At 38.5% G+C, this 13,131-nt stretch overlaps 1 protein-coding gene and 1 long non-coding RNA gene across 3 annotated transcripts in view; one reads left to right on the plus strand and one right to left on the minus strand.

Moving 5' to 3' along the window:
* LOC132345396 (uncharacterized) overlaps positions 1-11,178 on the plus strand; it is an 88,086-nt gene extending 76,908 nt beyond the window's left edge. The window contains exon 3 of one of the 2 annotated variants that reach the window (XR_009494743.1): positions 10,808-11,178. This is a non-coding gene — a long non-coding RNA (uncharacterized lncRNA). Of the gene's footprint in view, positions 1-10,799 lie in introns of both variants that reach the window. The other variant, XR_009494742.1, reaches the window with a different exon arrangement.
* OR6C281 (olfactory receptor family 6 subfamily C member 281) lies at positions 9,013-10,351 on the minus strand (the record flags this gene model as incomplete). Its single annotated transcript, XM_010805245.3, is given in 2 exon segments — positions 9,013-9,027; positions 9,029-10,351. Coding segments are annotated over 2 exon segments (942 nt in total), but the record flags the coding sequence as incomplete, so codon positions are not given.
* Positions 11,179-13,131: the final 1,953 nt, after the last annotated feature.

The following is a 13,131-nucleotide window of genomic DNA, read 5'->3' on the forward strand; positions in this document are numbered from 1 at the left end:
GAGTTCACTCAAACTCATGTCCATCGAGTCAGTAATGCCATCCACCATCTCATCCTTTGTCGTGCCCTTCACCTCCTGCCCTCAATCCCTCCCAGCATCAGAGTCTTTTCCAATGAGTCAACTCTTCGCATGAGGTGGCCAAAGTACTGGAATTTCAGCTTTAGCAAAGAACACCCAGGGCTGATCTCCTTTAGAATGGACTGGTTGGATCTCCTTGCAGTCCAAGGGGCTCTCAAGCCTCTTCTCCAACACCACAGTTCAAAAGCATCAATTCTTTGGCACTCAGCTTTCTTCACAGTTCAACTCACATCCATACATGACCACTGGAGAAACCATAGCCTTTACTAGATGGACCTTTGTTGGCAAAGTAATATATCTGCTTTTCAATATGCTATCTAGGTTGGTCATAACTTTCCTTCCAAGGAGTAAGTGTCTTTTGATTTCATGGCTGCAGTGATTTTGGACCCACCCCCCGCCCCCCGCAAAGTCTGACACTGTTTCCACTGTTTCCTCATCTATTTTCTGTGAAGTAATGGGACTAGATGCCATGATCTTCGTTTTCTGAATGTTGAGCTCTAAGCCAACTTTTTCACTCTCCTCTTTCATTTTGATCAAGAGGCTTTTTAGTTCCTCTTCACTTTCTGCCATAAGGATGGTGTCATCTGCATATCTGAGGTTATTGATATTTCTCCTGGCAATCTTGATTCCAGCTTGTGCTTCCAGCCCAGCATTTCTCATGATGTACTCTGCATAAAAGTTAAATAAGCAGGGTGACAATATACAAACTTGACGTACTCCATTTGCTATTTGGAACCAGTCTGTTGTGCCATGTCCAGTTCTAACTGTTGCTTCCTGACCTGGATATAGGTTTTTCAAGAGGCAGGTCAGGTTGTCTGGTATTCCCATCTCTTGAAGAATTTTCCACAGTTTATTGTGATCCACACAGTCAAAGGCTTTGGCATATTCAATAAAGCAGAAATAGATATTTTTCTGGAACTCTCTTGCTTTTTTCCATGATCCAGCGGATATTGGGAATTTATATCTGGTTCTTCTGCCTTTTCTAAAACCAGCTTGAACGTCTGGAAGTTCATGGTTCACATATTGCTGAAGCCTGGCTTGGAGAATTTTGAGCATTACTTTACTAGCATGTGAGATGAGTGCAATTGTGTGGTAGTTTGAGCATTCTTTGGCATTGCCTTTCTTTGGGATTGGAATGCAAACTGACCTTTTCCAGTCCTGTGGCCACTGCTGAGTTTTCCAAATTTGCTGGCATATTGAGTGCAGCACTTTCACAGCATCATCTTTCAGGATTTGAAAATAGCTCAACTGGAATAAGGAGCTCATGATCTGAGCCACAGTCAGCTCCCAGTCTTTTTTTTTTTTTTTTTTTTGCTGATTGTATAGAGCTTCTCCATCTTTGGCTTCAAAGAATATAATCAATCTGATTTCGGTGTTGACCATTTGGTGATGTCCATGTGTAGAGTCGTCTCTTGTATTGTTGGAAGAGGGTGTTTGCTAAGACCAGTGTGTTCTCTTGGCAAAACTCTATTAGCCTTTGCCCTGATTCATTCTGTACTCCAAGGCCAAACTTGCATGTTACTCCAGGTGTTTCTTGACTTCCTACTTTTGCATTCCAGTCCCCTATAATGAAAAGGACATCTTTTTTTGGGTGTTAGTTCTAAAATGTAGGTCTTCATAGAACCGTTCAACTTCAGCTTCTTCAGCATTACTGGTTGGGGCATAGACTTGGATTACTTTGATATTGAATGGTTTGCCTTGGAAACAAACAGAGATCATTCTGTCGTTTTTAAGATTGCATCCAAGTACTGCATTTCAGACTCTTTTGTTGATCATGATGGCTATCCCATTTCTACTAAGGGATTCCTGCCCACAGTAGTAGATATAATGGTCATCTGAGTTAAATTCACCCATTTCAGTCCATTTTAGTTTGCTGATTGCTAGAATGTCGATGGTCAACTCTTGCCATCTCCTGTTTGACTACTTCCAATTTGCCTTGATTCATGGACCTAACATTCCAGGTTCCTATGCAATATTGCCCTTTACAGCATTGGACCTTGCTTCTATCACCAGTCACATCCACAACTGGGTATTGTTTTTGCTTTGGCTCAATCCCTTCATTCTTTCTGGAGTTATTTCTCCACTGATCTCCAGTAGCATATTGTGCACCCACTGATCTGGGGATTTCCTCTTTCAGTATCCTATCATTTTGCCTTTTCATACTGTTCATGGGGTTCTCAAGGCAAGAACACTGAAGTGGTTTGCCATTCCCTTCGCCAGTGGACCATATTCTGTCAGACCGCTCCACCATGACCCACCCATCTGGGATGGCCCCACAGGGCATGGCTTAGTTTCACTGAGTTATACAAGGCTGTGGTCATAGTGTGATTAGATTGACTAGTTTTCTGTGATTACGGTTTCAGTGTGTCTGCCCTGAAATACCCTCTTGTAACACCTACCGTCTTATTGGGTTTCTCTTACCTTGGACGTGGGATATCTCATCATGGCTGCTGCAGCAAAGCTCAGCCACTGCTCCTTACTTTGGATGAGGGGTATCTCCTCACCACCGCCCCTCCTGACCTTGAACATGGAGTAGCTCCTCTAGGCCCTCCGGTGCCTGCGCAGCCACCGCTTTTTGGATGTGAAAAATATGGAATGCGTCACGAATTTGTGCCTCAGCTGGTAAAGAATCTGACTGCAATGCAGGAGACCTGGGTTTGATCCCTGGGTTGGGAAGATCCCCTGGAGAAGGGAAAGGCTACTCACTCCAGTATTCTAGCCTGGAGAATTCCATGGGTTGCCTAGTCCGTGGGGTTGCAAAGAGTCGAACATGACTAAGCAACTTTCACTTTGTTGTGAAGAAGCTTTTAATTTTAATTAGGTTCCTTTTGTTTATTTTTGCATTTATTTCCAATATTCTGGTAGGTGGGTCATAGAGGATCCTGCTGTGATTTATGTTGGAGCGTGTTTTGCCTATGCTCTCCTCTAGGAGTTTTATAGTTTCTGGTCTTACATTTAGATCTTTAATCCATTTTGAGTTTACTTTTGTTTATGGTGTTTCTAGTTTCATTCTTTTACAAGTGGTTGACCAGTTTTCCCAGCACCACTTGTTAAAGAGATTGTCTTTTCTCCACTGTATATTCTTGCCTCCTTTGCAAAAGATAAGGTGTCCATAGGTGCGTGGGTTTATCTCTGGGCTTTCTATTTTGTTCCATTGATCTATATTTCTGTCTTTGTGCCAGTACCATACTGTCTTGATGACTGTGGCTTTGTAGTAGAGCCTGAAGTCAGGCAGGTTGATTCCTCCAGTTCCATTCTTTCTCAGGATTGCTTTGGCTATTCGAGGTTTTTTGTATTTCCATACAAATTGTGAAATTATTTGTTCTAGCTCTGTGAAAAATACCGTTGGTAGCTTGATAGGGATTGCATTGAATCTATAGATTGCTTTGGGTAACATACTCATTTTCACTATATTGATTCTTCCAATCCATGAACATGGTATATTTCTCCATCTATTAGTGTCCTCTTTGATTTCTTTCACCAGTGTTTTATAGTTTTCTATATACAGGTCTTTAGTTTCTTTAGGTAGATATATTCCTAAGTATTTTATTCTTTTTGTTGCAATGGTGAATGGAATTGTTTCCTTAATTTCTCTTTCTATTTTCTCATTATTAGTACATAGGAATGCAAGGGATTTCTGTGTGTTGATTTTATGTCCTGCAACTTTACTATATTCATTGATTAGCTCTAGTAATATTCTGGTGGAGTCTTTAGGGTTTTCTATGTAGAGGATCATGTCATCTGCAAGCAGTGAGAGTTTTACTTCTTCTTTTCCAATTTGGATTCCTTTTATTTCTTTTTCTGCTCTTATTGCTGTGGCCTAAAATCCAAAAATATTGAATAGTAGTGGTGAGAGTGGGCACCCTTGTCTTGTTCCTGACTTTAGGGGAAATGCTTTCAATTTTTCACCATTGAGGATAATGTTTGCTGTGGGCTTGTCATATATAGCTTTTATTATGTTGAGGTATGTTCCTTCTATTCCTGCTTTCTGGAGAGTTTTTATCATAAACGGATGTTGAATTTTGTCAAAGGCTTTCTCTGCATCTATTGAGATAATCATATGGGTTTTATTTTTCAGTTTGTTAATGTGGTGTATTACATTGATTGATTTGTGGATATTGAAGAATCCTTGCATCCCTGGGATAAAGCCCGCTTGGTCGTGGTGTATGATCTTTTTAATGTGTTGTTGGATTCTGATTGCTAGAATTTTGTTAAGGATTTTTGCATCTATGTTCATCAGTGATATTGGCCTGTAGTTTTCTTTTTTTGTGGCATCTTTGTCAGGTTTTGGTATTAGGGTGATGGTGGCCTCATAGAATGAGTTTGGAAGATTACCTTCCTCTGCAATTTTCTGGAAGAGTTTGAGTAGGATAGGTGTCAGCTCTTCTCTAAATTTTTGGTAGAATTCAGCTGTGAAGCCATCTGGACCTGGGCTTTTGTTTGCTGGAAGATTTCTGATTACAGTTTCAATTTCCGTGCTTGTGATGGTCTGTTAAGATTTTCTATTTTTCCTGGTCAGTTTTGGAAAGTTGTACTTTTCTAAGAATTTGTCCATTTCTTCCATGTTGTCCATTTTATTGGCATATAATTGCTGATAGTAGTCTCTTATGATCCTTTGTATTTCTGTGTTGTCTGTTGTGATCTCTCCATTTTCATTTCTAATTTTATTGATTTGAATTTTCTCCCTTTGTTTCTTGATGAGTCTGGCTAATGGCTTGTCAATTTTATTTATCCTTTCAAAGAACCAGCTTTTGGCTTTGTTGATTTTTGCTGTGGTCTCTTGTTTCTTTTGCATTTATTTCTGCCCTAATTTTTAAGAAATCTTTCCTTCTACTAACCCTGGGGTCCTTCATTTCTTCCTTTTCTATTTGCTTTAGGTGTAGAGTTAGGTTATTTATTTGACTTTTTCTTATTTCTTGAGGTATGCCTGCATTGCTATGAGCCTTCCCCCTTTATCATTTCTTATAAGGCAGGTCTGGGCTTCCCGGGTGGTGCTAGTGGAAAAGAACCCATCTGCCAATGCAGGAGATGTAAGAGTCATGGGTTCCATCCCTGAGTGTGAAAGACCCGCTGGAGAAGAGCACAGAAATCCACTCCAGGATTCTTTCCTGGAGAGTCCCAGGGACAGGGGAGGCTTGTGAGCTACATAGTCCATAGTGTTGCACAGATTAAGACATGACTGAAGTGACTTAGAATGCATGCATAAGGTAGGTCTAGTGTTGATGAACCGCCTAAGCTTTTATTTGTCTAGGAAAGTCTTTGTTTTCCTTCATATCTGAATAATAACTTTGCTGGATAGAATATTCTTGGGTTGCATTGTGGATGTTTTACTGGTTGTAGATTTAAGGGGAGAGACAAAGTTGTTTTTCACTCCACTATTTTGCTGACGTCACCTGCTCATTTCTTCAAAAACTTTTTCAGTCCTTTCTAGTTTTAAAAGGAGACTCTATACAACGTATAAGACTTTTTGAATTTATTTCAGTTTCCTGATGCTCTGTTAATTTTGTTCAGTGATCTATTTATTTGCATGTTTTATGTAGAGAACTTTTATTGCTGCTTCTTCCAGTTAACAAAATTTTTCTTCTGTAATATTTAATTGATATTAAAACTACTCAATGTTTATTTTTCTCAATGGTGCAGTTTTAATCTCTGTAAATTTGATTTGAATATTTTAAATAATTTTAATATTTTTACTTAAAATATTCTTTTTCTATAGTCTTCAACCTACTGGGTATAGTTATATTGCTATTTTAACTATATTCTATTTTAATTATATTATCTATGCCATTTTGGGGGTCTGTTTTTATTCATTGTTCTCATTATATGCTGGATTTCCTGCTTCTTTGAATGTCTGGTAATTTTTATTATGTCAGACATTATGGATTTTGCCTTCTGGAAGCCTCGATGTATCTGTATATTTATGAAGATTCTTTAAGTTTATTCTGGTAATATTTAAATTATTTAGAAACAGTTTTATCCTTTCAAGTTCTGGCCTCTCAAATGTTTGGACAGGACTCTATTTGGCCCAAATGTGCAAATTAAATGTGCATTAATGTTTTTAAACACCATCCTTGTAGAAAAGGGGGACAAAAAGAAGCAAATGTAGAAAAATATGGGAAACCTATTGAAAATGTGTTCATTTCCCCAGTACCCATCAACTCCCTACACTGGATGAAGTTGAAATTCCAAAACTTCTTCTTTATGTTGTTGAGGATGCATCCAAAGACTTAGGGAGATTGGAATACTGAAGTAGATTTATTATGTAAGACTTCCTTGCCTACTGTATAAGAATGGCCCTGCAAGTTATAGGGTACATTCCATTCATCAGCCTCTGCGAAATACATTGTTGATGAGGAGACTTGGCTTCCTGAAGTACTCTGTAGTGAATATTCTTTGAAGGCAAGGGATGACAATGGGAAATATTGCTATCAAAAAGAGCTCCCTGAATTCGATGGAATGATGGAAACCTGTAGTGTAGGCATCAGGTGGCATCACTTAAACCTAACAGATAAAATAAGTGTCATTATCATCGTGGCCAGAAGAGTGGAAATGTTTGATCTGAAGAGGTCTTTAGTGTTGTTTAGATGACCATACTGTCTGTAGGACTAAAATAGGTGGTCACCCACAATGGGGAAATAATAGACTCTTCGATAAATGAAGGGATAAGCTGTATATTCACATGCAAAAGAGTGAAACTAGACCCTTATCTTACACCATAAACAAAAATCAAATCAAAATTAATTTATGACTTATATATTAAGACCTGAATGTGTAAAACTCTTAGAATAAAGCTCCTTGATAATGGCAGTGATTTTTTTGAATATGACACCAAAAGCTCAAGCAACAAAAACAAAATTAAATGAGAAGCTAAATCAAACTAAAAAGCTTCTGTACTGAAAAGGAAAGAATAAACAAAGTGAAAACACAACATGTGGAATGGGATAAAATGTTTGCAAGCATATATCTGAAAAGGGGTTCTTAGCCTCAATATACAAGGAACTTGTACAACTTAATAGTAAAGATATCTCAACAAGTTAAGCAAAAAATGGGCAGAGAACTTGAATATACATTTTTCCTAAGAAGATATAAAATAGCCAGCTGGTACATGAAAAGGTGCTTAATATCACTAATCATCAGGGAAATGCAAATCAAAACTTCAATGAAATTTCACCTCAGACCTGTTAGAATGGCTATAACAACAATAACAATAAAATTATAATAAAAAGATAAGTATTGGTAAGTATGTGGAAAAAGGGAACCTTGGCACTCTGTTTAGTACTATAATATATATATTAAATATAAAAATAGCTTTATAATATACCATAGAAGTATATTATGATCCAGTAGTCCCTCTTCTGGTTATGTAATTGAAGGAAATGAAATTACATATTTCATTGAGATATTTGCACTCCCAAGTTTCTTGTGGCATTATTTAAAATAGCCCCAAACATGTAAACAACCTAAGTATCCATAGATGGTCTATGAATGGATAAAGAAGAGGTGGTATATATAGAAAGGAATAACATTCAGTCATAAAAAGAAGGAAATTCTGCCATTTCGACAACATGGATGGACCTTGAGGGCGTTATGCTAAGGAAAATAAGTAAAACAGAGGAAGGAACACAAATACTGTATGATATCACCTGTGTGTGGAATCTAAAAAGATCAAATGCATAGGAACAGAGAACAGATTGGTGTTTGGCCAAGGCTGAGGGAAATGCGTAAAGGGTGTCAAGGGTACAAAATTCTGGTCATAAGAATAAATATGTCCTGAGGATGTAATGTACACTATGGTGACTTGAGTTAAAAATACTCTGTAGTTTATGTAAACGTTGCCAAGAAACAACATCTTAAAGTGGTCTCATCACATAGAAACTGTAATTATGTGAGGTGGTAGATCTTATCTAAAATTATTGTGGTAACCATTTCTCAATATATACATATATCAAATCATAATGTTGTATAACTTAAGCTAATACAATGCTATTTGCTAATATATATATATATAAATGAAACTGGAAAAAAACAAAACAAAGGGCAGTAATGCCCAAAATTAAAAAAAAAATTAAAACATCAAAACAGTTTAACAGCAAGTATAATGAAATAGTTCCATTTTAGTCTGTAGCAAGGTGGGGTGCATTATAAAAAACAAGATTAGAAAAATTTCATCTACCTATTCTTTTATTTATTTATTTTTTGCTGTGCTGGGTCTTTGTTGCTGTGCAGGCTTTTCACTAACAAGTGGGGGCTATTCTTCATTGTGGTGCGCAGGCTTCTCATTGCCTTGACTTCCTTTGTTGCAGAGCACAGGCTCTAGGGTATAGGCTTCAGTAGTTGCAGTTTGTAGGCTCAGTAGTTGTAGCTTCTGGGCTCTAGAGCACAGGCTCAATAGTTGTGGCACACAGGCTTAGTTGCACCATGACATGTGGGTTCTTCCCAGACCAGGGATCTAACCTGTCTCTCCTGCATTGGCAGGCAGATTCTTTACCACTTGAGCCACCAGGGAAGGCCAACTTATTCTTCTTGATAGTGGATGCTAGATCAGGAAGGAATCCTAAGATAAATAATTTTGCCCCCAAAGAGCTGTAAAACTAGAGGAATGAATAGAAAAAAAATCCATCTCATATTTTTGTTACTGTCTTTCTGTGGTTCAGCTATCAGGATGGTGAGGGGTTGTATAGATTCTGGAAATCTATATTCATTCCTACTTATGAAAGTAAGCCATAAGGAATGAAGGCCTATTAGAATTAAGGCCATAACACTTTTTTTCAGGCCATGGTTCTTAGAGAAATAGAAAAGAAATTTCAGTGATTAATCAGACTGTACCTTTAGTTCTGCTCTGTAGATCTGAATTAGAACACATAGTAAAAGATGAAATACTTATGTATATATATTTTTACTTTATAAAATATTTTTAGTCACCTACTTTTTGGAAAGAAATGCCATTTTTTAAAATAGAGTCCCTGAAGGCTTGTTTGACTTGCTTATTCCGTAGAGTATAAATGAAAGGGCTCATCAAAGGGATAATGGAAGTGTTGAGAAGGGACACCACCTTATTAATGGCCACACCTTCCTTTGCTGGTTTGATATAGATAAAGATGCAACTCCCATAAGTGATGGAAACTACTATCATATGGGAGGAACAAGTAGAGAAAGCCTTTTTTCTTTGCTGAGCCGAAGGGAGTGTTAGAATAGTCTTGATGATGTTCATGTAAGACACAATTACACAGACTAGTGTGAGTATGAGGGTCAGCACTGCTATGATTAAAACAAGTTGCTCTATAAATTGAGTGTCTGAGCATGCAATCTTTAGAAGAGGAGATGCATCACAGCCAAAATGGTCAATGAGATTGGAGTTACAGAAGTCTAGCTGAACTCCCAGGCTAAGTGGTGGGAGTATGACAATTAGCCCAATCAGCCAACAGCAAAGGACCAGAATGGTGCAGACCTTTTCACTCATGATGGTGCTGTAGTGCAGGGGCTTGCAGATGGCCACGTAGCCGTCATAGGACATGGCAGTTAGAAGAAAAAATTCTGTTGCCCCGATGAGGATGACAAAAAATAACTGGATAGCACGAGCATTATAGGTCACTCGTTTGTCTCCAGTTGTCATGCTGTACAGGAATCGAGGAACATAGACAGTTGTGAAGATTATTTCTAAGATGGAGAAATTCCGAAGGAAAAAGTACATGGGTGTTTTAAGGTGAGAGCTCACCAGAGTGAGGAGGATAATGACTAGATTTCCAGCAACAGTGGAAGTGTAGGTGAGAAACAGAAACACTGAAAGAAAAACCTGTAGTCTTGGGTCGTCTGTTAATCCTAGTAGGATGAATGTTGTTATTGCAGAATGATTTTTCATCACTATCTTCAGATACATAAGAAGTCTGTATTAATAGATTATAAGTGTTTAATCTGAGGAATAGAATATAAAAATAAATTTCAACAAGCTATGTAGAATACAGTAGTGAATCAGGAAGCGGCTGCTGCTGCTGCTAAGCCGCGTCAGTCGTGTTCGACCCTGTGTGACCCCATAGACTGCAGCCCACCAGGCTCCCCCGTCCCTGGGATTCTCCAGGCAAGAACGGGGGTTGCCTGGGAACTCCAGGCAAGGAGTGGGTTGCCATTTCCTTCTCCAATGCATGAAACTGAAAAGGGAAAGTGAAGTCGCTCAGTCCTGTCCGACTCTTAGCGACCCCATGGACTGCAGCCCACCAGGCTCCTCCATCCATGGGATTTTCCAGGCAAGAGTACTGGAGTGGGGTGCCATTGCCTTCTCTGAATTAGGCAGCAGGTGAACATTTTAAAGCTTTTACTTGATCATCAATAATCATGATGTAGAAAAGTGATTGAATCATACTTCATTTCCCTGGACTCTACATTAAATTCGTTTTCAGAATGTTCATGAAAAGCATTCATCTGAAATTTTATTTCCATTCTAGTTACAGGATCAGTTTTAACATCTATGTCACAGTCCTCTGAAATTTTGGCAGCCACCGTGGTATCTAATCCTCAGTATAGAATAGGAGACTCACAAATGTTGAGTAATAGAAACAGATGCATAAAAGTTTTATCTTCCTAATTGTTCGTACAACATGTCAACAAGTCATTCTTTTACCTTATGGTAATAAAAACACCACAAGTGCCTTAGTTGTACTATTTTTTATGCTTTGCAAAAGTTATCCTTTTCAAATAATTTCTTAATCTTGTTTTTACTATTTGAGTGACCTAGGAACAGTCTTGATGCTGAAGCTGAAGCTCCAATACTTTGGCCACCTGATGTGAAGAACTGACTATTGGAAAAGACCCTGATGCTGGGAACAATTGAGGCAGGAGGAGAAGGGGATGACAGAGGATAAGATGATTGGATGGCATCACTGACTTGATGGACATGTGTTTGAGCAATCTCCAGGAGTTGGTGATGGACAGGGAAGCCTGGCGTGCTGCAGTCCATGGGATCGTGGAGTCGGACACGACTGAGCTACTGAACTGACTGAACTGAGGAACAGAATGAGAGTTACCATGAAATTTCCTAAGTCCTATCCCCCTCCAGAATTTCTACTTTGAGCCCCTTTCATAATAGATAATGTGCTGAAAGATTAATTTGTGTCTCTCTTGTGTACCAGTTTTAACAGCATGCTTTTTTTTTTTTTTTTGTCCTGAATTCCTGTTTCAACAGGAATTCCATCTGTTGTCTAACATTCCACCCATCCTAAGCCTTCACAGATCACTGACCAATGGGATGTTCTGATGGTTTTCTGGGAAAACAGAATCCTGACCTTAGGCTTCCATGATCCTTATTGGGGTTCTATAGATTTTGCACAGATATTTAAGCTCCCCAAATCCTTCTGAGGCTATATCCTCCAAGATGCAGAAGAGTGAGAATATATCTTAGGGAAAGAACTCCCTTCTTTGCCATGATTTCTTTCTCTGAGGACACACCTCATCCTTGAAATGTTACTTATCATTTCTACTACTCTCATGGCTTCAGGAAACCTCTTTGTTCTTAGTCGTCTGGCCCAAGGATAGACTCAGGCTCTGCAGCTATTCCCACAAAGAACAGGTATCATCAGGCATTACTATTAACAAAGACTAAATGACGTGGAGAATAAATAAAACCTGGCTATTAAGTGTGCATGTTCTTAAAAGCAGATAAAGAATCACAATCCATCCTTTTGAGTTTCTCTATGTGATGGCCTCCTGTGTTATTTCATGTTAAAGAAGTCATCGTTTCACTGCCTACCAGGAAGCCCTTGTGCACTTTTCATTTCTCACATTTCCTATCTGTTCACCCACCACGCCCAGTGAGGAGAGTGATAATGAAATTTTAAGAAGTGTCAGAGCTAGAATTTGGGCCAGTTCACATCAGATCCAAAGCTTAATTGTTTCTAGGAAATTGTAATTTTAGGATTTTTAGTGTCAATTCTAATAATAACACATTAATTAAAATATCAGCTTTTCAAATGTCTTGGTTGCAAACAGTATTTCCAGGGCATCAGGTTTACTTTAGTAAATGAATAGAAGAAATCTCCCCATAAGACACCATTTTTTTTTTGGTAACATGAATGTTTTTTCATGTGATGTTTTAAAATATTACTCAGAAAATACCTTAAGTGATGTTTCCCTCTGAGTTTAGAGAAGGCATTATGTCTTTTCTATGGAGGAGGATTGCCACAGCATGATAGGATTTTTAGACACCTTCACAGGAAAAGTCAGCTCACCTACTGTCATGGGATAAAGGGTTTGCCAGAGTGTTGGAAACCTTTGAATAATGTGAGCCCATCAGATGGCTCTCTAAGGCTAAGACATGATGCTTTACTGAGAGTCACGTGTCTTCCCACTCATACTGCTAATGTTCATCTCCTCAGCTGCTTCTGCCTGCATAACCCAGGGCCTACATCCTTGTCAACACACTGACTCCCAGTTAATACCATATTACGTATTGTAAGAATGTTTAATTTAGTGTTCGCAGTTCAGAGGAAATGGCGGAGTGAGATTTTTAGATAACTTCACATCATTGTTTGAATCACTGCTTGAAGAGGAAAATCATTAACGTAAAGAAATTACATTTAATACTGCACTTTTAGGCTAGGACTGTTTCACATCTTGCTATGAAGAATTATAGAAAATTGATATTTTTCATTTTTCTATTTAAAGATAACATTGCTTTTGTCCTTCACAATAAGATACACACGTATTTATCTTCTACATTCCTCTAGAGGGCGTCCCAGGTGGCACTAGTGGTAAAAAGCCCGCCTACCAATGCAGGATATGCAAGAGATACGGGTTTGATCCTTGGATGGGGAAGATCCTCTAGAGAAGGGCAGGGCAACCCACTCCAGTATTCTTGCCTGGAGAATCCCATGGACAGAGGAGTCTGGTGAGCAACAGTCCATGGTGTTGCAAAGAGTTGTACATGACTGAAGCAACTTAGCAGCAACAGCAGCATTCCTCTAGAACTCATAGAATAGTATATGAAAGAAAGGAAGATTCCCTAGAAACACATTAGAGTCCAGTATTATTAATGTGTCTCCATTTGGTCTTACCCTTCTTACC

This window comes from Bos taurus, chromosome 5 (assembly GCF_002263795.3).
Source record: "Bos taurus isolate L1 Dominette 01449 registration number 42190680 breed Hereford chromosome 5, ARS-UCD2.0, whole genome shotgun sequence".
In the NCBI taxonomy this organism is placed as follows: domain Eukaryota; kingdom Metazoa; phylum Chordata; class Mammalia; order Artiodactyla; family Bovidae; genus Bos; species Bos taurus.